This window comes from Pezoporus flaviventris, unplaced genomic scaffold (assembly GCF_033815535.1).
Source record: "Pezoporus flaviventris isolate CSIRO_AGI_PZ_B2104156 unplaced genomic scaffold, CSIRO_AGI_Pfla_v1 ptg000040l, whole genome shotgun sequence".
NCBI lineage: Eukaryota > Metazoa > Chordata > Aves > Psittaciformes > Psittacidae > Pezoporus > Pezoporus flaviventris.
In genome coordinates this window covers 1,097,589-1,119,394 of record NW_026892588.1, presented here as the reverse complement: position 1 = coordinate 1,119,394, position 21,806 = coordinate 1,097,589, and the positions used below count along the sequence as shown (strand labels likewise).

Here is a 21,806-nt window from a genome sequence, read left to right as displayed (position 1 = left end):
TGGGTGTAGGATACCAGTTCCCAGAACAGTTCAGGGCTTTATGGTGGTGCACAGGCATCAAAACCTGATCCAGGTCATAGCCCCAGCAGTTTCTACAGGAGCATAGCACCTCTGTCACCATAGTGGGATGCAAAATCTGTTCTTACATCCAGAGGCTTATGGTGCTTCCTCATCTACAGCAGTTAAAAGAACCAAGCCTGGAGCCACACGCTGAGACAGGCCACCAGAAAGTGGCACTTTTTCCCCCTCTGCTTTGCAGCAGCAAACCCAAGGTACCTAATTCTCACCAGCCTCTTGGGTAATTCCCAGGAGGTGGAGCTCATTTGGGGTGTGGGTCTCCAGGGAGGTGGAGGAGCAAGGCTGACCCTACCAAAGGGCTGCTCTGGCTGGGTACACCCTGGCTACTGGTTCCAGTGGGATGTGAGCAGGGAGCTGGACTCAAGATCCTTTCCCACTACAGTGAGTCTGTGATGCCTCCTGCCATGTCAAATGCCATTTGAGCAGTCCCCTAGCTGCTGGCTTTTTCCCTCTTTTTTGATTGGCCTTGGCTCTTATCTTTTAGTTTTGTTTTTTTTCCATCTGCTGTTTTCTCCTGAGTGAAAATCTGTAGAACCATAAAATGCAGGGATGGAAAATGACCTATTGCCCCATCCAGTCTACCCCATCTGCCAGTGCCAAGCCATTCACTTCAAACGTCCTGAGTGACTTGTCTAGGCCAAGCACCACTTCCCAGAGAAGATTATTCCATGGTCGAATTGACCTTTTAGGTTGGATTTTTTTCCTGATGTCTTACCTTAAATTCTGTGCTAAATTTGAGCCTATTGTTTAGTTACCCATCTTCGCTCTGTCTGCAACACCTATCCCTTTGCCTTGCCTGGCCAGGCCTCCTGCCTGGAGACCTGCCATGTCCCTGGGCAGGGTTTCTATCCTGTTTTTGTTGCTTCCTTTGCTTTGGCTCAAGCTTTTGTGATCTTCCTGAGTCACGACCCCACAACCATCACCTGTGCAGAAAGGATGGGGATGGATGGTGAGTGACTTGAGCTTGGAGCACCAAGCATGGAGATGCCTAGTTAAAGATTTCATTGGTCTCTCTGAAGATGAAATAGTACCAACATGCAGTCAAACTCAGAGAGAAGACAGTATCAAGAATTCAATTTATTTATTATAATAATTATTATAATATATAATTGCAACTAGAGAGCCCTTTCTGATTAACATGGAGACCTTATTTTAAGGCTTTGCAAACATGATTCTAGTCAAGGTTTTAGAAGTCTTGGACATAAATACAGCAAGTGCTGTGTACCCACTTGACAGAAACTAGATAACCACATGAGGAGAGGTGCTATGCTAGAGGGGTGTCAATCACTCCAGGTGGCCTGTCAAAGCTCTCCTGCCCCTGGGCAGGGGGCATCTGCTCAGGGTTTGTTTGGTCTCACCTGGATTAACTCACAAGTGGCCCATTCGTAACCACTTTTCAGGGAAATGAAGCAGAAATGTGGAAGTAACCCGTGGCCCTCAGTTGGCCTGTGCACAGCACCAAGGTTTTCCTACCTGGAGCTGTTCTTCAGAACGCTCTTCCAGCAGAGGGCAGCTGCTAGAAGGAATGTGATGGGCTTGCGTGGCTCAAGATGAGACAACAGCTAATTTGATGCTAATTATTATGGTTGTAATTTCCTCCCTAACCAGATGCAATCCCCTTCAGCCATTTCCAATGGCATTATACTTAGAGAGTGCTTCCCACACTAAAAGCAAAGGCAGAGTTCTTTCCCAGTTGTTCACAAGATCTGTCCTCAGCTGTAATCTGAGCTAGACACAGTACAATTAGTTATATGTGTTCCTAAATTAGCAAAAGGCTAAGCTTTAGAAATCTGACAGTGCATCAAAAAGATGTGTTTGCAATCATTTAATCCCTGAGCACTGTAGATCTAGCACACTTTCTGCAGCCTAAGGTGGGAAGAGCAGAGGAAGTTGGCAGCTGTTTACAGAGAGCTCAGCAGTGCATCTCCTCCCTTTTTCAATGGTGTGGAGCCACTTTGGCATCCAGACATAAAAAGCCTACGGTTGAAAACTATTGTAGGATCACAAGTAAAAGCAAGTGGCAGCTGCTTCCTGGTGTGATTGTTCATGAAGAATATAGTAATGATTAAAACCACTAGTGCTAAGTACTGATTTTGCCTTTACTTGTGAGAATAGTGCAGTAGGAAATCAGCTACCAGACTTGGGCTCCATCTGTGCCAGCATATCTCACACTCCCTGTTACAAGTTTCAGATAATCACTGAAGACTAAAACAAGAGATTCAGTGTTTCTCAAAGACAGACAAGTGGCAGCCCTGGCCACCCCCTAATGACTAAGCTCAGCCTAATTGTGTTTCTTGCTTTTCATCTTTTTTCTTTTGTAATTTCTTTCACTTGCTTTCTCTTTCATGTATACTAGTACTTTCTCTGGGGAGAGAGATTTGCTCCTCTATCTCCTTATGAGGTTGAATTCAGTTAAGTCAGTGAGGTCTCTGCTGCACTAACATCAGTTCCTCTTGTGGAAATAAATGTGACTTCAGAGAAGTTGGAGCTTGATGACACTTGCAATTGAAATATTATTTTAAGCATTCATGTTTGATGTTGTAAACAATCATATTGCATAAGCAAACCAAGTGAGACGTCTCCATGGTACAAGCCTGGAAGATGGGAGCACAAATGCATGACCTTCACCCTCATCAGATGCTCACAGAAGTCATTTTCCATGACAGACTAGACACTGAGACTTTCTTCTTTGGCCAGATGATAAAGAAACCCCATCCACTGTATTCATCTCTCACAACTATAACAAAACCTCACTTATGACCAGTTCCTCTCCCTCCAGAGATCTGACTCATGTTAAACCTGAATGTTTGACATTATTTCCAAAGTTTTAATGAAGACTTTGCATTTGACTGAGAGGGAGTATGTACTGTCGGAAATGAAGGCATTCTTCCACTTGTCTTATTTTCAAGTTTTGACTGGGAACTTCACATTTACATACCCCTGATCCCTATTGCTTTGTGTAGCTGGGTTCTGATGATCAGGATAAATGTGGGAGACAGTGGGCAGAAACTTTATTTCCAGATGACTGCAGATCAAGGACAGATGGGATACAGGGAGAGTGGAGGGATAAGAAGATAAGAGAAGGCCCAGTAAACCTCTAGGGCATGTGGAAGAGTTCCTGCACTAATGAGGAAGTGGGTTCAAGTGAGTTGCCAGAGCTGCGAACAGCAGAAACTTCACTCCTTCTGGAAATCTGTACTGGTACCCAAATAAAGCCACAGCTTTTGTAATAGCTGCTGCTGCTGGCAAGGGAGCATGGGCTGTGCCCTTCTTCCCCACCAGCATGCCCTTGGTACTCCATAGCACAAAAAGTTATAGGGGCATTTTGGTGCCTACCACTGTTGCTTCTTCCTTCTCATTTCTACCCTGAACAATGATGCTAAAGCCAAGTATTAAATGAGTATTATTGATTCCTGTGTTGAGTGAAACATGGAATTTGTGAAAACCCCTTTATGTTATATAATTAAAGACTGTACTCAAATATATAAGGGAACCGCTTTAGTAATGTTCATCCTGGTGATTTGTAATATTTGAAACCTTGTTTTTGCAACCAGAGTGATCTTCTTTTAACCCTATTTTATGTGCATGCTTTTTAGTTAACTCTTGATGAACTTCTAATCAAGAAAGCTGCTTTTCTCTCCCATGGCCAGGCAAACTGAAAGCAATAGTACTGATGACTCCTTGTTCCCTAAAGATAGACTTGATTTTTTTTTTCCTTCCTATATCTCTGCACAGACGTGCCAAGGAAGTGCTGTAAGAAGGGCTGCTGGAGAAACAGAAGAGAGTACTTCTGAGAAGAGGCAGCTCCACATCCAGGTAGTCACTTCTATTTGAGTTGGGAACATGCTTTATTCATGGTATAGTCAGAAAGGCTCTTTGTATCTGCAGGGATATGAACTAATCATCCATGTTTGACCAATTTAAAACAAATTCTGGCTTTTTTAAGTGGGAGTATTTGAGCATCACAAGAAGATGTTTAGGAAAAAAATCTGTTTCACATGTTCCATAGCAGGTGCCAGCTTGAAAGAAATTTCAGGAATATCCTTTAATGGAAAGCTAGTTTTATAGCATAATCATTCTACCAAGCTTTGACAGTACCAAGTATACAATTGTAAGTTCTCTTATTCCTCTGATGTATTATGATATCAAATTATGATAGATTTTAAATTATATGACAGTACACTATACATCATATATGCACAGTATAGCAGTGTACTTTAATTAGTCATCTGAAGACAATACAAGCTAAAGTGTTCAGCCCTTCCTAGGATTGTGTCCCATATATGTACAATAACTACAGCTCAAAAGCTTAAAGCAGCAGTGTAATTTTCCATGGAAAAAAAAAACATGATTACGACCTGGGGGAATTAACTGCTGTTTGATTCTGTCAACCTGTGAGTTTCCAGAACTGAAGCCTTTTCTCATATTAAATGGAGTTGATCTTGGGTAAGACCTTGTACCAAGAGCTCTGTTTGATGCTAGTCCTACTAGTTCATTTCATTAATTTTGCTGGTATTACGTAGACTTGTTTTATGAATGTTAATAATGCTCTCAGAGCTCTCACACCTTTCTGTATAATTTGTGCACCTCCACTGTCATAGGATGTGAGCACCTTGCATTTTTTGTGTTTGCTGTTCAATTATAGCAATGCAGGGAGGCACAATAATCATTAGGGAAAAGCTGATGAATTGGGAGCATAGAAGCCAAATGCTGTATCCAGATAAGTCTTAGGTAGGAATAAATACTTGAGTCCAAGATATAAATCCTCAGAACTGCTCAGTGCAGCTGAGGTTGCTTGGTGAGTTCCCTGGTTCCTCAGTTTATAGTGGAATCTGTAAACTAGGCATTCCTTTGTTCAGCTTACCTGAGGTGCTTTGTGTGGTCAATGTTTTTACAGGTTTGGGCTTTGCAAGTGAAAGACTTGTCAGGTGATGGTGGTTTCACTTTTTATACAATAGCACAGTAGTTAAAACAGTCAGGACTCAGGACACTTACCTTTCATTTCTTTCCTGTATGTGACACATAAAACCCATGTTTCTCAGTCTTTGAAAAAGTATTCTCGGCCCTTATAATTTAACCATGTGTTGGAACTATTTTGTGGTAAGACTGTTCTTGTGCCTTCCTATTGAAGCTATTCTACTCTACAGGGTATAGTAAAGGATCAGCTGAAATGAGAAATATCAGAAGAGAACATTATTCTTTAGTTGTTAGGACTGTGGAAATGGAAGGGAGATGCAACACCTGTGATACAGCTTGTCTCCGCTCTGTCTTTTCACATAATTGCTTTACTTGAAAGCTTGGTCTAGTGTCTCCCATTTTGCTTCTTTCTTTTTCTTATTTATTACGTCTCCATTCCTCCCAGAGTCATAAAGCATATCTTTCCTGCTTCCTCTAATCTGGCTTTTGTCTATCTACTGCAAAAATGGTGGCATATGAAGTGGAGCAAAACTTTGTAGCTATAAAAGAGACTTACAAGAACATCTTATGTATTGTTTTTCCAATTTGAAATGGATGAACTCTGGGCAAACAAAATGGAAGTGGCAATGCAGGTGGGACTATAGAAGCATTTGGCCAGTGAAGCTCCTTTCTGCCAGGTTCTCTTCCTTCCCAAGCCTGCCCATGTAGGAGTTCATGCATCACTTGTTGCAAATATTAACTCTGTAGCTAAAACTGATTCATCATACTGTTTAGTTTAGGGAGGAGCAAGTCACAGGACTGTATCTGTGTGTTCTATGTGGGAGTCTTGGGGGAAAGCTTAAGTTGAGTAGAAGCCAAATTTAGAAATAACTAAAAATGCAAAATAAACCTATTCACTTAATTCCAAGTAAGGTTAAGAAAAAACACGCTGGCCAGCACTGTCAGTAGCCTGTTGCCAGCTTATCTCCCCTTCTAGCAAGCACCAATTTAAAGTGATTATAGAATCATACAATCATAGAATAGTTAGGGTTCGAAAGGACCTTAAGATCATCCAGTTCCAACCCCCCTGCCGTGGGCAGGGACACCTCACACTAAACCATGTCACCCAGGGCTCTATCTAACCTGGCCTTGAATACCGCCAGGGATGGAGCATTCAAACTTCCCTGGGCAACCCATTCCAGTGCCTCACCACCCTAACAGGAAAGGACTTCTTCCTTATATCCAATCTAAACTTCCCCTGTTTAAGTTTTAACCCGTTACCCCTTGTCCTGTCACTACAGTCCCTAATGAACTGTCCCTCCCCAGCATCCTTATAGGCTCCCTTCAGACACTAGAAGGCTGCTCTGAGGTCTCCACGCAGCCTTCTCTTCTCCAGGCTGAACAGCCCCAACTTTCTCAGCCTGTCTTCATACAGGAGGTGCTCCAGTCCCCTGGTCGTCCTCATGGCCCTCCCCTGGACTTGTTCCATGTCCTTTTTATGTTGAGGACACCAGAACTGCACACAATACTCCAAGTGAGGTCTCACGAGAGCAGAGTAGAGGGGCAGAATCACCTCCTTTGACCTGCTGGTCACGCTCCTTTTGATGCAGCCCAGGATACGGTTGGCTTTCTGGGCTGCAAGTGCACACTGAAGCCAGCTCATGTTCATTTTCTCATTGACCAGCACCCCCAAGTCCTTCTCTGCAGGGCTGCTCAGAATCTCTTCCCTGCCCAACCTGTAGCTGTGCCTGGGATTGCTCCAACCCTTGCACTTGTCATGGTTAAACTTCATGAGGTTGGCATCAGCCCACCTCACAAGCGTGTCGAGGTCCCTCTGGATGGCATTCCTTCCCTCCAGGGTATCAACTGAACCACACAGCTTGGTGTCATCGGCAAACTTGCTGAGGGTGCACTCAATCCCACTGTCCATGGCAGCGACAAAGATGTTGAACAAGACTGGTCCCAGCACCGATCCCTGAGGGACACCACTTGTTACTGGTCTCCAGCCGGACATTGAGCCATGGACCACAACTGTTTGCGTGCGGCCATCCAGCCAGTTCTTTATCCACCGAGTGGTCCATCTATCATATTGATGTATCTCCAATTTAGAGACAACTAATATGCAGCCTTTTCATTTGAGTGAAATTTAAACAGCATTTGATTTTCTCTTGTCAGTTTAATACATATGAAATACTTTGCCAAACCCTGGAATTTCGTGCTGCAGATGCATGAATGTATCGCCTTCCCTGTGTTCTCCTAACAAGAACGGCAGACGACACCTTGTACACACTTACCTTTGAAAACACAAAATCGTAAAACTGGTTTCATGAAGTTCCTGTCTGAGAGAATACCATTCTTCAAACATCCTGGATATTGAATGTTTCTTCTTGCTCCCTGGGAAACTAAGTTGTAAAACAAGCTTGTGTGTATGTGGAACCAGTTATAGAAGGCTTCTAGCTGAAAGTGAGTTGCTTACTTATAAACAGTCTTAAAAGTGTGGGTTTTTTTCACATAATGAAGTAATTTCTGTTTGCTTTTAACGTGGGACCTGATGATCCTTTCCAGTTGGGAAGGTATAGCAAATATGTGGGAAGATGAGGACCTCAGTGTTTCAGAAGCTGAACAGCTTCAGGTCACTTCTTTATCTGATCCAGAAGGTGCTGACTTATGAGCAAGTTCAGATATTGCAAATGGCAGTGAGAATCCCTTAAGCACAAAAAGATGTCATGGTATAACTCCACCTGGCAACTAAGCACCACGCAGCTACTCACTCATTTGCCCCATGGGTGGGATGGAAGAGGTAATTGGAAAAAGGTAAACCGCATGGGTTGACATAAGAACAGGTCATTAAAAAAAAAAACAAGGTAAGTACGATATAATAATAATGACAACAACAATTAATAATTATAGCAATGAAATGAGAGTGGAATAAAATTGCACAATACGATTGTTCAGCACCTGCTGTCCAGTGCCTACCCAGTCCCTGCGTAGTGACGGGTGGCTTCCAGCCGACTCCACCTGTTTCTACACGAAGCATGATGTTCTCTGGTATGGAATACCCCTTTGGCTAGTTTGTATCAGGTGTCCTGTCTCTGCTCCCTCCCAGTTCCTTGTGCCCCTCCTCACTGGCAGAGCATGAGAGATTGAAAAGTCCTTGACTTAGGGTAAGCACTAGTGGGCAACAACTAAAACATCAGTGTGTTATCAAAATTATTCTCATGCTAAATCCAAAACACAGCACTGCAGCAGCTGCTAGGAAGAAAATTAACTCCATCCCAGCTGAAATCAGGACAAAGCACTGCTTGATATTTCTGACATCTCAGGAATGGAGTAGGAGACTTGCTGGTGAGCTCTACACATCATGTTTAAACTCCTGAACATTTTATGAGTCCTGACTCCTTTTTGAAAATAGGGGTCCTAAAAGCAAACTGTGAAATGGCAGTTGAGATGATCAGTTGTTTGGTATGGATTTAAAAACCTGTCTTTATTACTCCTGTTTGAAACTTTTTGGCTGATACAGTCTCTACAGATTCCTTGCCTTGCAAAAAGAAATCAGGTATTAATTCAAGTTCACCATGGATATTTATGGTGGAGATATTTATACCCAGATTGGGATTCATATGGAAACTATGCTTTCATTTATATTCAGGGCCCCCTTAAGCAAACAGATTTTCCTGGGGTAATGCTGATTGTCAGTAGAAACTTACATGAAAATTTATGTTTGCTGAAACCATATCTAATATCCATATATTCCTTTCATTGATTTGCGGGAAATGGAAGATAAAGGCTTCAGCAATAGCTTGAAAGTCAGGTGTACCGCATACAGGTGTGATGCAGAAATGGTTGTGGAGGAAATTAGGTTGTTTTTCAATCTTAGTTTTCCTAGTTATTTTTTAAGTGGATATTACCTACAAAACCTGGGATATGTGAAAGTACAAGCACAAGTACTATTAGTTAAAAGTAAGGCTTGCTTGGAGTTTAACTGGAACCAAATGAGTCCCCTGTGTGGTTTGAGCAACTGATAGGAGAATAAAAAGCCTTCTAAAAAACTGTGTCATGGTTGCTGCCGTAAAAATGATGAGGGTATAAAAATGTGTAATACAGACAGATTTACTGCTCCTATAATGATGCCTTCATTAGAAAAAATGTATGCTGAGCTATTTGGCAATATCATCTAAGTGGAGATACCTAATGACATCTTGCTTGAACATTTCAAACAAAACAGCAGATTTAAAGCAAGGAAAGAGTTGTCAACAGCTGAAATGGATTTGTTTATTTGAGGTAGGGGTCCTAACATTAGCTGATTGGAAGGTGTTTAATGAGAGAGAGAAGGTTTTCATAGGTGGATTTACAGCCTTGGTCAATTTGCAAATCAGAAATCAGTTTTCTCAGTTTGAAATATCTAGAATTCATTTCATCTTGAATGACTTAGGTCAAATATATGAAACCCTTTATTTTCTACTGTACAGTTGTTCAGCTGTTGGTTCAGCTATTCACAATGGTTGGAGGGAGAGTTTTCAGTAGCATTATTTTTGTAGCTGGCATAGTTTTGCCAAGACATGAAGCAGCATGCTGCTTTCCTGATGTATCAAGTCTGTCCCAGGAACTGGAAACTAAAATGAACTTCTGTTTGTAGAGAAGGTTGTTGGGGTGAGATTTTCCTAAAAAGCAATACACAGCTCAGGTGAGAAAAAAGCAAGAAGATACTGTTAACATTAATTTGCACTGGACCAAAGATGGCAAATCGAGACTATGGCAAAATGGAAGTAGGCTTCTTTCCATGGCACTCTACAGCTTTCTCTGTCCTGGAGCTGTGCAACTGGTTTTATGTGCATGGAGCAGATGGGATATGACAAGCTTAATCTTGTTTTTCTTATGTTGGTGACTCACCTGAGCTTTAGTATGTGTTATTTGAAGCCCAGTGATTAAACAGCAAGGACTGAAAGAGAGTAAGGAATGACATACCCTGTAAATTAGTGGACAGTCCAACATGGTTTGGTACACAGCTGACAGCCTGAGAAAACCAGCTCTTCTAAGTCAGTATCTTCTGCAAGCACATGAATGTTTCTTGGAAACTTTTTTTTGTCTGTATTGTACTTTGTAGGAAAGAACTGGTTTTGTGGAGAGCCAAAGGGAGCATCTGGCCGGCTATTAAACAAGTAGCTAACCCTTAATGACTCAGAACAAAGCTTCGTGTCCTACCTTGATTTACTGCTAAATCATAGACAATCAAGCTGTCTTTCAGTCCTATTACTAATGCCAGGCATAGACAAACAACGTGAAGACTAGGGTGCAGTGACATCTTCTGAGTTCAAAATGTTTCCATTCCTTGCCTGCGCTGCACCTTTTGGGGCAGCATTCTCCCTTATGTCCATCTTCCCTACTTTTCCTGCTGATTGGAAAGAGATTTTTGCAGGCTACTTGTTCAAGATAGGCCTGGTGCAACGGACAGGAGCAGAAGTAATGATCAAAGCAGGCTTGCTACAGATGGCTGTGTGCAAGCCTGAGCTTGCAAGCACAGAGCACAGTGTTAGAGCATAGGCAAGCCAAAATAGTCGCATTACACACTGTATAAAATCTGTCCCATTACTGTAAAAATATTTTAAAACTATTCTTTATGGGATAATGTGGTTGTGTTTCTTTTCCTTATGCCTTGAACTTCCAAAGGGATCTAAAACATTCAATAAGAATGTTTGGCAAAAATAAAATGTAATGAATCTTTTACACTTGGCCTGTTTTAGAATATAGATTTGACAGATCTTCACCCTCATTTGAAACAAAATGCTGCTGTTCAGGGGGTTTAGCAGAGAGACTCATCGCCCACTGTTTTGGTGTCTGAAGTTTTTTTTTTTGCCTGTGCAGACAAAACAGCCTAGCAAATGTGAGTTCATTAAAGCTCTATGTCTCTGACTTTCTCCATTGCTTAGATCATCCAGATCCAGTTTTCTTCTCTGACGATGCTGTCACTATTTTAACTCACTGTCAGCTTTTCTCAGGTTTTCCATTTCTTGTCATGGAAAGTTGCTATGAGAAGGTCTCAGAATTATAATGCAGTTATTGGAGCTCTTTTGGAAAGCCAAAAAATGAAGGAGTTTGTAGGTTAGAAAATGAAATTAGTTTTTTAGGTTGTATTGTTCCAAAACTTGTCCCTGAGTTACTCCTGAGCTCTTCAAGTGCAAGGACTGTTCTTGAAATGGTTATGACACTGTAAATGGACTTCTGTGGTATTTGCATCTCAATGAAAAGAATCAGTTGATTTCTTCTCCCATGCTCTGCTGAAATCCACCATTGTTATAGAACTGCTTACCTCAAAGTAAAAAAATGGTAATTACCTGGTTATGGCATCCTTCTTTGGTTCTCCTCCGTTGGTTATTGAGACATCCTGCCATTTGTGCTCTTCTGGACAGGTTGATAAATGAGTTGCTAGCAGAACATAACAGGGGACATAATAATATCTTATATGATATGCCTTGCCAATAAAGAGTGAGCAAATAGTTGGAGTCCCGTGGTACCCAGAAGAAAGAATCAATGTTTCTGTTTCTCTATGTATAAAAACCATCTCCAGTCAAGGTGGTGAAGAAAGATTTAGAGGCTTTCAAGGTTGGGGATTGGGGAAGGAAATTAAAATGTTAAGACACAGTGAATGGATGTTGAAGATAGCATAGGAAATGTGTGCTCTGTCTTCCTGGAAGGAGTGCTGCCAGATCAACAAGGCAGGAAGCAGGAAAACAAGTTGGTCATCATTCTGTATTAAAGGAGTACTAAGAAATATTGTTTCTTATGCCTGTATGCACAACACTTTGGACTGTGTGTTTACAGGCTCAAAGGCTTGATCTACATTTCATATTTTCCACTGTAAAGTGTAGCAATATATGACAATGGTGGTATATTTTGTCTATAGCTATGCAGTCTATTGCGTATTGTGTAGCTATTGTCATTAAGCTTTCTCGATTAGGAATATGAATGTTGTGAGCCCTTGAAAGATATTATTGTCCTAACCAGAGTCTTATCACGTAATTAAAGAGTATGGTCTTATCAGATCTCCTCAGAGGCCTGCTTTGATCAGTTCCAGTAGAGTCAGGCCCTCAAAGTGGGAGAAGGACTCTGACCTGAAAGCAATTTTAATAGCATTGATACAGTTTTAATTTTCAGTCTTCCATCAGACCAGTAATACCTAGTTTTGATTTATGTCTCTTTCTGTCCTGGTTTCTTGACATTGTACCATTAGCGCTCGTGGTACCACTGCATCTCACCTTACAGTGGGTGCAAGCACTTTCTGTGTACCTGGGGCTGATGCAAAAACATGAAAATGGATTTTATGTCCAGTGTAGGGTACATTGAGAGTGATGGCTTGGGTTTTCATTTGCACCACAGTAATATTTCCGGCCAGGTACAGGAGGTTTAATGGCAGACTTGAATTCAAGATAACAGTTATAACTCTGAGACAGTTATTGTGAGTTTCAGAATAACTTTAGTGAAACTTTACTTCATTACACCCTGCATATGACACTCATCTGCCATCCACCTGGCCTGGAACTTGCGGAGAATTGTAGGTGCAGATGCCAGTCATGCTGCTTCTAACTAGCTTACTACCAGCAGGACTTCTCTTCAAACACAGGATAAAAAATCACAGAAGCCTATGTCTTCACTGCATTCAAGTTTCCATTTGACCGAGTTGTACTGAGCATATTTGAGGGCAGAATTGTAGTTTGGGATCTCAGTATTCCTACTTTGGACTTTCTCTGGACTCAGTAAATACCTTCTAGAAATTCTGCTTGGATTTTATTTGACTGGCTTTATTAGGGTCAAAGGCAACTATTGCCCCACTGGTTTGTAGCTATTTACTGCAAGGCATTTTTAAATGAACATGAGTAAGATATTTTCCCATAGTAAGAGCTATCTGTTGGAATAGTCATCTAATTCTGTGTTACCTATGCCTCTCCTTTAGAAGAGAACTTTAGAGATCTAACCAGCTCTGAGTTTATCTTGCAAGATTCAGAACAGGGCTGTTGTGTCTCACAGTCTGGGCTCAGTCTTCAGTGGAGGTGTCAAACTGGAGTAAAAACATCATCTGCCTGGGGGCAGGGGACTGAACACGTGGGAACAGCAGTCCTTGTGGCTTTTCCTTGTTGGAAGCACCAGTAGCTCCCCATACATGCTTTGACAGAATCAATACTGGTGCCATTACTGACCAAATTCCATGGGTTTGATCCATGTTTTTTGCTGCTCTGATTTTCTTTATTATTTTTCTTTAGAAGCTCTTAATTAAAACTGATTCCCAGATTTCTTACACTGAGAAGTTCTAACTTAGTTGCTGTTTGCTGATGTCCAGAAGTAATGGGATTTTATTGGGCAGTGGTGGCCAGTGTTGGTGAACAGAGATTTCTGGCTTAGTAGCCCACGTTTGCCCAGCCAAGAGCTGAGGCTGTGGTAAAACGCAGAAATACCTATTTCAGCTCCTAAAGGTGCAGTTTCCCATTATAAGCCCAGAATCTCTTACCTTCTATGAAGACAGAAAACTGAAGAGCTTTGGTTACAGGAGGGAAATTCAGAAGGATTTGAAGAGTACTTGAACCGACATGTTAGACTGCATCAAGAAGTACATTTTTATGATAATGGTAATCAAGTTAACTGCCCAAGGGCAAATAAGCAATTACACCAGAGATAAAAGTGTCTGACATGATCATTCAGAAATGAGAATACCTGTTCGGTCACTTAAGTCATCTTGCTCAGGCAGTTAGTGATGGCTGCCTGCAGCAGGTCCCTTACTGCCCAGGTCAGGGTGACAGCTTAAGGTCTTCATTCTTGGAGCTTTTTGTTGCAAATGGCACTATTTCAAAAGATGAGCATCTGGGGTTATAAATTAAGGTTCCACTGAACCATATTCAATGCCTTTTTTAATAGACGATGGTTATGACATGAAAATAATGAAATCTCTAGGCTTTGTACTCTTGGGAAAGGCAACATAGGGCAAAATTATTGTTCCTTTTAGGAATCTTACAGAAGTATATGATGTTCTTACAAGAGGCAAGAGGGCAAGTCCAGTCCCTCCCATCTTCACTTCAGGCTGTGCACTACACACGCAAGACTTCTCCTCTTTGACCTTTGCAGCCATAAAGCTGGGATGACATCAGCATATTTTCTTATGTTTAGTGGCTTTGGAAGCCAACATGATGCAATCTACGTAATACCCAACTGTGTTAAACTAACCCAAGTGAATGGTACATGAAGTAGTCAAATAGTAGAAATTATGGGAAGAAAAGCCTTGCACTAGTAATGGAGTTTCATTGCCACTTGTCTGCCTTTAAAGATTCCTAGCTCCAGTGCTCTGCAAGGTTTTGGTGCCTAGCTGCCTAATCCTCATTGACTAAATGAAACCTCGGATTCATACACTGAAAAAAATGATCACCACAGTTCTGCAAGGAAGTTTATGTTATTCCTCATTCTGGAAATGGACTTCATAGTAGTGAGCTTATGGGGACCCCTTGTTTGCTTTAAGGAGAGGAGGAAACTGAAAGTTTAGCTATGAAAAAACCCAATCTGTTGGCAGTAGGGTGATGTTCTAGGAAATGCACAAGTTTGGGCATCAAAAAACTTTTAATACATTGACAAACCGGCAGGATAAAGCTGCTCCAGCATGGGCTGCAGGAGCCTCTCAGTCCAGGCACTGGCAGCCCCTCCTGCTGCCATGCTGCTGCCCTGTGAACCACAGAGTTCCAGTAATAGCAGTGTGTCTTTAAGGAATTGCAGGATTAAGGGAATAGCATCCTATGTGGTGAAGTAAACCAGTCCAAGAAAGGTACCAGTCTGAGGGGAAGGTCTCTGCACATTACAGAAAAGCAGTATCCTTATTTCTAGCCCACAGACAAGTAATGCGTGGAAAAACAGGGTGAGTGCTGAGCAGCTGAGCTTTAACCTTCATTTCAGAAAAGATAAACTACTGACAGGGGAGTCTTTCATACATGAATAGAAGTTTTATTTGCTTTTTCATTTGTGAAAAATAAAAGCCAAGGCACCACAGACCTTGTCTTAGTGGCATTTCCTTCTGCTCAAAGAATCTGACTTCAGGGCTCAGGCAAAGAATGTTTCAGCTGAACCTTGTGAGGGTGTCTCATTGAATCAATACCAGGAGAAGCAGGCAGGAAATCTGCATTTCCTACCAAAATGTGGGCTGAAAGTTTTACTTTAAAAGATTCTGTATGTATATAATGCCAGCAGTCTTTGTATCCATGAAAGCGTGAGAAATGGAAGGAAAAAACTTCACTGAAGCAGTATTGTCATTCGGCATATCAAACCATAGACAGTATTACTGTAGTGCATTTGTGCCTTATGTTGTGATTTAGAAATTATTATTTAGGTGTGCCCTTCCTTTTCACTGTGTATGCTTAACTTTATGCAGTTCCCACAATGGCAGAAAGAATGTGTACGTGGTAAAGTAGGGCTTCCTGCTCTAAAGTATTTGATTTATGCAAAAATGTCTTATTTACATAAACTACCAAAACAATAATCATAGAGTCACAGACTGGTTTGTGTTGGAAGGCACCTTAAAGCTCATCCAGTTCCAACCTCCTGCCATAGGCAGGGACACCTTCCACTAGAGCAGGTTGCTCCAAGCCCCTGGGTCGAGTTTGAACGCTGCCAGGGATGGGGCAGCCACAGCTTCTCTGCGCATCCTGTGCCAGTGTGTCACCACCCTCACAGGGAAGAACTTCTGCCTAAGAGCTCATCTCAATCTCCCCTCTGTCAGGTTAAAGCCATTCCCCCTTGTCCTATTGCTAACTCCCTTGTCAAAAGCCCCTCCCCAGATTTCTTGTCAGTCTCTTCTAGATACTGGAAGACTGTTACAAGGTCTCCCTGGAGCCTTCTCTTCTCCAGGTTATTTAAAATATGAAATATTTTAAATAAAATATGAAATATTTTTTAATAAAAATTTTAAAATAAATTTTAAAATAAAAATATGAAATATTTTAAATAAGAAGTATGAACTATGACATATAAAGGCAGAAGCATGGCTTCTGGAAGCTAGAGAGGGGTTTGCAGTACTGCAATTTGAGGGCACATGGGGGGGTGCGCTTACTGGGGGTGTGATGACTCAGAGATCCCTGATTGCAGAGAGCAAGTCAAAGGGCCTGTTTCATGTTCGAAATGGTGTTTGTCTTGGGCGGACTTATGGGGTATCAACCACGGTGGGGGTTTGTGTCCTTACTCCCACCATCCTGTGCTGGGTGCACTGCACATGTATCTTCTTGTGCTCCCCTGTGGCCATCAGAAGCTACTCTGGAGCACCTCCCTGAAACATTTTGTCCTGCTCTAAAGATTTTAATAGTGGGTGCTTTGAATAATTCAAATGTAAGCCATAGTTAAACTTAAAAAATAAATGCCAGCATGCAGTATCAGGTTGTGGCTGACAGTTACTGTAATGCAGGGTGATCTCTTTCTGTGAGCTTGCTTGTGCTCTGTAGTTCTTTAATTCTAAGTGCACTGTGAGCAGACAACCTGTAAACTCTCAGTCCTGGCCACTAAATGTGATAGATTCTTTACTACACAGCATTAGTTGCATGTCTGTGTTGCTGGATGTTACTGGAGCACAGGGAATCTTTAAGGGACTTTAACGTTAATTGAGGAAAAAAGAAACTGAAACTGTGTTTACTCTTCTGCACTTCAAAAGACTTGTTCTGCAATTTTTGCTTACCTTTAAAGATGGTAACTAGAAAGCTCGTGGTGTGGGAGCCTTTGCTTTTAAATGCCGTAGCAAGCCTAATAGTCACTGATTGAACTTGCAGTTGGCAAAAGCAAAAGCTTGGGGGGGATGTAAGAGAACATGTGCTGTCCTTTGTAGTTCCAGCTCTTTTAGAAGCACTCGCAAATAGCTTTAGTTTCTTTAGCAAATACAATGGCATCATTCTGGGCATGCCTAGTAGAAGTGTTCTGGGACTAGTAAACTGTGAACAAACCTGTTTGCATTGCTGCACTCTACAGCGCAGCACAGATAAGTCCTAATTGTTATGCAACTCCTTAGCATAAGCTCCTGGCATGGCTCATATGCTTCCCTTGTACTAAGACCGTCCAAAATAGCAACAAGAAAGCATGTAACTAAAGACACAGCGGGAGTGCAGGAATTCACCCAGGCCTTGGATGTTCTAAAGTTTGAACAATTCCTCATTTTAAACCTTCCAAAATGCTAAGCATAATGTATTTTCTTCGGAGCTTCTTCAAGGTAAGCAATTTGAGCCTTTTCCTGAGTGTGGGAGTTTGTTTGGTTTAGTTTTGTTTTGACACGAGAGAAACGTTGATTTAAAGTCTTTGTACAGGAATGTAGAGAGTAGTTTTCTTGAGAACTGGTGCCCAGTAAGTATACTCACCAGGTTTGCATTTTGCTTTGCTATGTGAACACTTGATTTGTAGAAGGTGATTATTTTGTGCTGCGATAAAAAGGAAACACTTGTTGTGGGTTTATGTTGAGAAATCCTTATATGATGAAAACCATAACATTTATGGTGCAAGCCACATACATCAACAGGGGGTTGTTAGCAATGAAAGATATATTTTATGAGACAAAACCAAATTATAGCTCATTTTATTGTGTTTTCCTGAAGTGTTTGTTGTATATTAAACATGCTAAAGTGAGCAAAGCTCCCATTACTTAAAATGCTTTAGCTAAAAAATACCTGCCAATATATATGTACAAATTGCTGCCAATAAATATAAGTTTATATTTAGAATTATTAAATCAAACCAGACCAAAGTCAGATCTTCATTGATGGGTATAAAACTGGGGAAAGTTTCATTTTCTATGAATCTAATAAATTCTACAGTTTTGTGGCTGAGATCCTGCTGCTGTCTGCTGTTGGACAGAAATAGCTGTTTCAGAGCTGAGCCCAGCTGTGGCTTTCACCCTGCTTAGAATCACTGTTACAACTAGAGCATGTGCTGCAGGTGTCCTTAGAGGTGTGCACTGTGAAACCTGTAGATGATTTTGAGAAGTGGGGGCCAAAGGAAATGAAAGTTTAATCGGATTAGTGAATATTGGAGTATTCTGTCATCTGAAAGGTTAGAATTTGAAGCGCCATAGAGAATTATGTCACTTAGAAGAAAAATACTGAAGAAATAGAATAACTGTAATCAGCTGAATTCCAGCTTCCCATTATGTTATCACTGACACATTTACTTGCCAGACTACTTCTTGGTAAAGTCTGCTGCAGGATTGCATTTGGGTGTAAAGTCAGCAGTAAATCTCAACCCAGAGATGCCCTCTGGAGACCGACTGCTGTTTGAAATAAATGTGACAAAAGGTTTCATTTTGGTCCTAAAATGTGTAGCACCTGTAACCACCCTATGGTTCATAGAAAACCAGTAGCACTCCAAAGTAGAAAGTGGGCCTCATTTTTGGCAACCTTGCTTAGGGAGACTGTGTGGAGCTGGTCATAAAAACTACCCACATTTGGGTTGAAAATGCCTACTGAGCCTTTTCTGAATTACTTTCTTCCTCTAAACACTGCATTCTTTGGGAGCTGAAAGCAAGGGACAGGAAAAATACAGTAGGCAGGTTTTTCTCTGTTACTGGAGTATGGCTGGTGACTTATCCTTGCATTGCTGTTTTATCACGTGCCAAGTCTTGACTGAAAAATTTTAGCATAAAACGTATTACTAGATTGTATGTAAATATTTTACTTTAAGGCATGAAAGTATATACTTCCCAGTACTTAAAAGAGTACTTATTTTACAGGAGGGTCAAACATCAACAATAACATTAAGACATAAGTATTAATAATATAGGTATTAGAGAAAATGGGACTGAGTAGAACTGGTAGCTGTCAACAGTGTTATGGTGATTACTGGGTTCATTCTGAAGATGTAGTGATAGGACAAAGGAATGGTTTTAAACTGACAGAAGGGAGATTGAGATGAGATGTTAGGAAGAAGTTCTTCCCTGTGAGGGTGCTGAGGCGCTGGCACAGGGTGCCCAGAGAAGCTGTGGCTGCCCCATCCCTGGCAATTTTCAAGGCCAGGTTGGACGGGGCTTGGAGCAGCCTGGTCTAGTGGAAGGTGTCCCTGCCTGTGGCAGGGATTGGAACTGGATGAGCTTTAAGGTCCTTTCCAACCCAAACCAGTCTGGGATTCTATATTTTTAGTTTGTAACAGCCTTGTGCTGTCTCTTGGTTTCAGTTTGTGTGATTAGGAAGGGTCATTGTATACCTATATGTTTAATTTTGCATTCATTGACTTAAAACTAACAGCTAAGTTGGTGAAACTTTGCCAAAATGGAGGTATTTTAATTACAGTTTCTTCACTGTTTTCTGTGAACTCCTCTTGAAATAGAAAGCACTTATTTAAAGCTGGCCATGTATCTAGAGCTGTATTTTACAAGCCCTGCGAACCATGCTGCAATCTGATACTCTTGTGATTTGGGTTGTGCTAGAATTGCTAGAATGACCCAAATAGCTTGGAATGCCGTCTGAAGTCTTAGTCATGTTTCTCAATAGGATTTACACTCCTAAGATCCTTATACCATGACTGGGAACTTTAAAAGTTTCACCCTCACCTGACTGGAAAGAAATAGTAGCCTGAGCCATACAGCTAATAAACCTGCTGTTGGCTTTGGGATAGATGCTGCTGACACTATGGGAGAGTTACTGTGGTGCCTCTTGTCCTCCTCTGGATGTTGCATCAGCACCACTGCTGGTGGAAGGAGCCAGAGGAAGTGGGAATAGCATAAATCTGTCCATGCATCTCCAGGAGGGATCTAGAGCTGGGTGCTGGACCATGGGACATGGCCAGTGCCTCTGCCTGCCCTCATTCGTTCCTGGCTGCAAGGCTTTAGTAGCATAGAACTATGAGTTTACAATGAGTAACCATGTGAAGGTATCATGGTTCCTTTCACTGCGTGTTCAAAGCAGACACAAAATTGCATGCACATATGATCTAGTGAAGATGTGTCAGCAGAGATACCCTGTTATATCTTGGCCAATCATTATTTTTATCTCCTGTAAGAATCCATTTAAAGGCTTAGTATGTTTATCTTTGGTTCTGCCTAGAAAAACGGAAAGAGATCTTAAGGTTGCTCAAGATGCACAACTGCAATGGGTTTAGCTGCTCTTTTTTCTCACAGAATATTCTACAGGTCTGTTCACTTAGTGGGAAAATACTTGTTTCTCGCAGAAAATGTGCAGAAATCAAAGTGTAACTCTGTATTAAATGGCAAATTGTACAAGTGGCTCAGATGAGCCTGGATTAGTCAGAAGTGCAACAATGAAGTTTATGGAAGTGTATTATTGTTTTCTTTACTTTCAAACACAGAAAATACAGATTAATACTGCTGTCTTTTATGACAGCCGCAATAAGAATCATGCTTTCACTTATGGCATGGAGCATTTCAAAGCAGGTAGCCTGTTGCAGTCATTTTCAATTCCTGTCTAATACCACTGGTACAGCAGTAAACAAGGCATGATGCAGATTTACCACTAATACCTTTAATACCTCTAAAATAGTATGCCTATTGTTCTCTCTGAACCAAAGCTCAGGGCCACTAATACCAGCTAAACAATTCCTGGCCACTTTAAAAAGCCTGAGTGTGCCTGAGCAACAATCACAGCAGTTGCCAGTTGCAGGCAGAGCTGTTGGGAGCCCTGCTGCTGCTGTCATAGGAAACAGTATTGCACAGCTGTAGAACATCCTGAATTTGAGTCAGATTCAATGTGCAGAGTGTTGTACATTTCTCCTTTTAATTGGCTACAACTTTGGTTTTACTCTGCTCAGAAATCTGTGTCACGTGCTTGGTTAGTTTTGCAGCCCATCCAGCTTAGACTTTGGATCTGAACCTAACTTTGTTGGCTTTCTCTTTGAACAATATGCCAACTTGCATTTAATGAACTGAACTGAAGAGTTTTTCACAATGTCTGTTACTCTGAAGGGTTTTTGTTCTGATTTAAGGAATGCAACACCACATTTGTAGTAATTTTAGGTCTTGCATCTGTTTCACAAGATACTGATCTTGAAAGGTGAGGTTCCCCCCCTAACAACTTTGTTGTTTAGTTCCTCTTTTTATGACCATGAATATTATAGGTGGGCTAATCTTTATTAGTCTCAGTCTTGGTACCTGTAAGATCCCTGTGAAATGAACACTAGAATAATGTCTAGTTATTCTGCTCTGAGGGTCAGTTCCTTTTTCCCTTATAGTGAAATCTCTCTAGCAGAGATTCTTAAACAAAATTCTGATTTCAGGTAGATTTGTGCCAGACATAGAGGCCATAGAGGCAGGGACCCTGCTGAGTGGTACCATTCCCTTGGTAAGTCAGAAAGTTTTCTCATTGAAAATGTACCTTGTTACCTCAGAAGCATTGGTCCTGTTGTATGTAGCTGTAACATCACTGTTATATGGGGTCCATGTCTTGAATGTACCATATCTAGCTGAATAATGAGTAGATATTGCAGTTTGGCCTAAAACTAAGGAATGACTGTAACATGCAGCTGTTTGTCGCCTGATCTAGGCGGTGTGGTGCACTAATGTCATCTTTAAGCATGATCAGCTGTCAGGCAAAGAGATACAATGCAGGTATCCTAACCTCTGTGTGTGTGTAATCTCAGGTTTCAGTCTAACAGATACCAGGGTCATCCTGTACAGTGGGATTTCTGTGCACTGATGCTGCAGCTTTCTAAATAGCAACAAAAAGCATAAAGAGCAGTGAAACAGAATGTTTCAGTGTCGGGTGGGAACTGCTTTCTTCCAAAACTCGCTGAAGAAAATTGTCGGTGTTTAGCTGATGAGCTTCTTGGAGCATAAATTAAACGAAGCCAGTGTTGAGCTGGAGCTCAAATGCTATTCTACAATGTCA

General features: G+C 41.4%; 2 protein-coding genes across 3 annotated transcripts in view; both read left to right on the top strand.

The window, feature by feature from the left end:
* PLEKHB2 (pleckstrin homology domain containing B2) overlaps positions 1-21,806 on the top strand; it is a 476,827-nt gene that overhangs the window by 232,787 nt on the left and 222,234 nt on the right. The window lies entirely within an intron of this gene.
* Positions 1-21,806, top strand: part of ARHGEF4 (Rho guanine nucleotide exchange factor 4) — a 217,293-nt gene that overhangs the window by 35,303 nt on the left and 160,184 nt on the right. For both annotated transcript variants that reach the window (XM_061465393.1, XM_061465392.1), the window contains one exon: positions 3,814-3,894. In XM_061465393.1, coding sequence (XP_061321377.1) covers positions 3,814-3,894 — 81 coding nt within the window. Of the gene's footprint in view, positions 1-3,813; positions 3,895-21,806 lie in introns of those variants that run through there.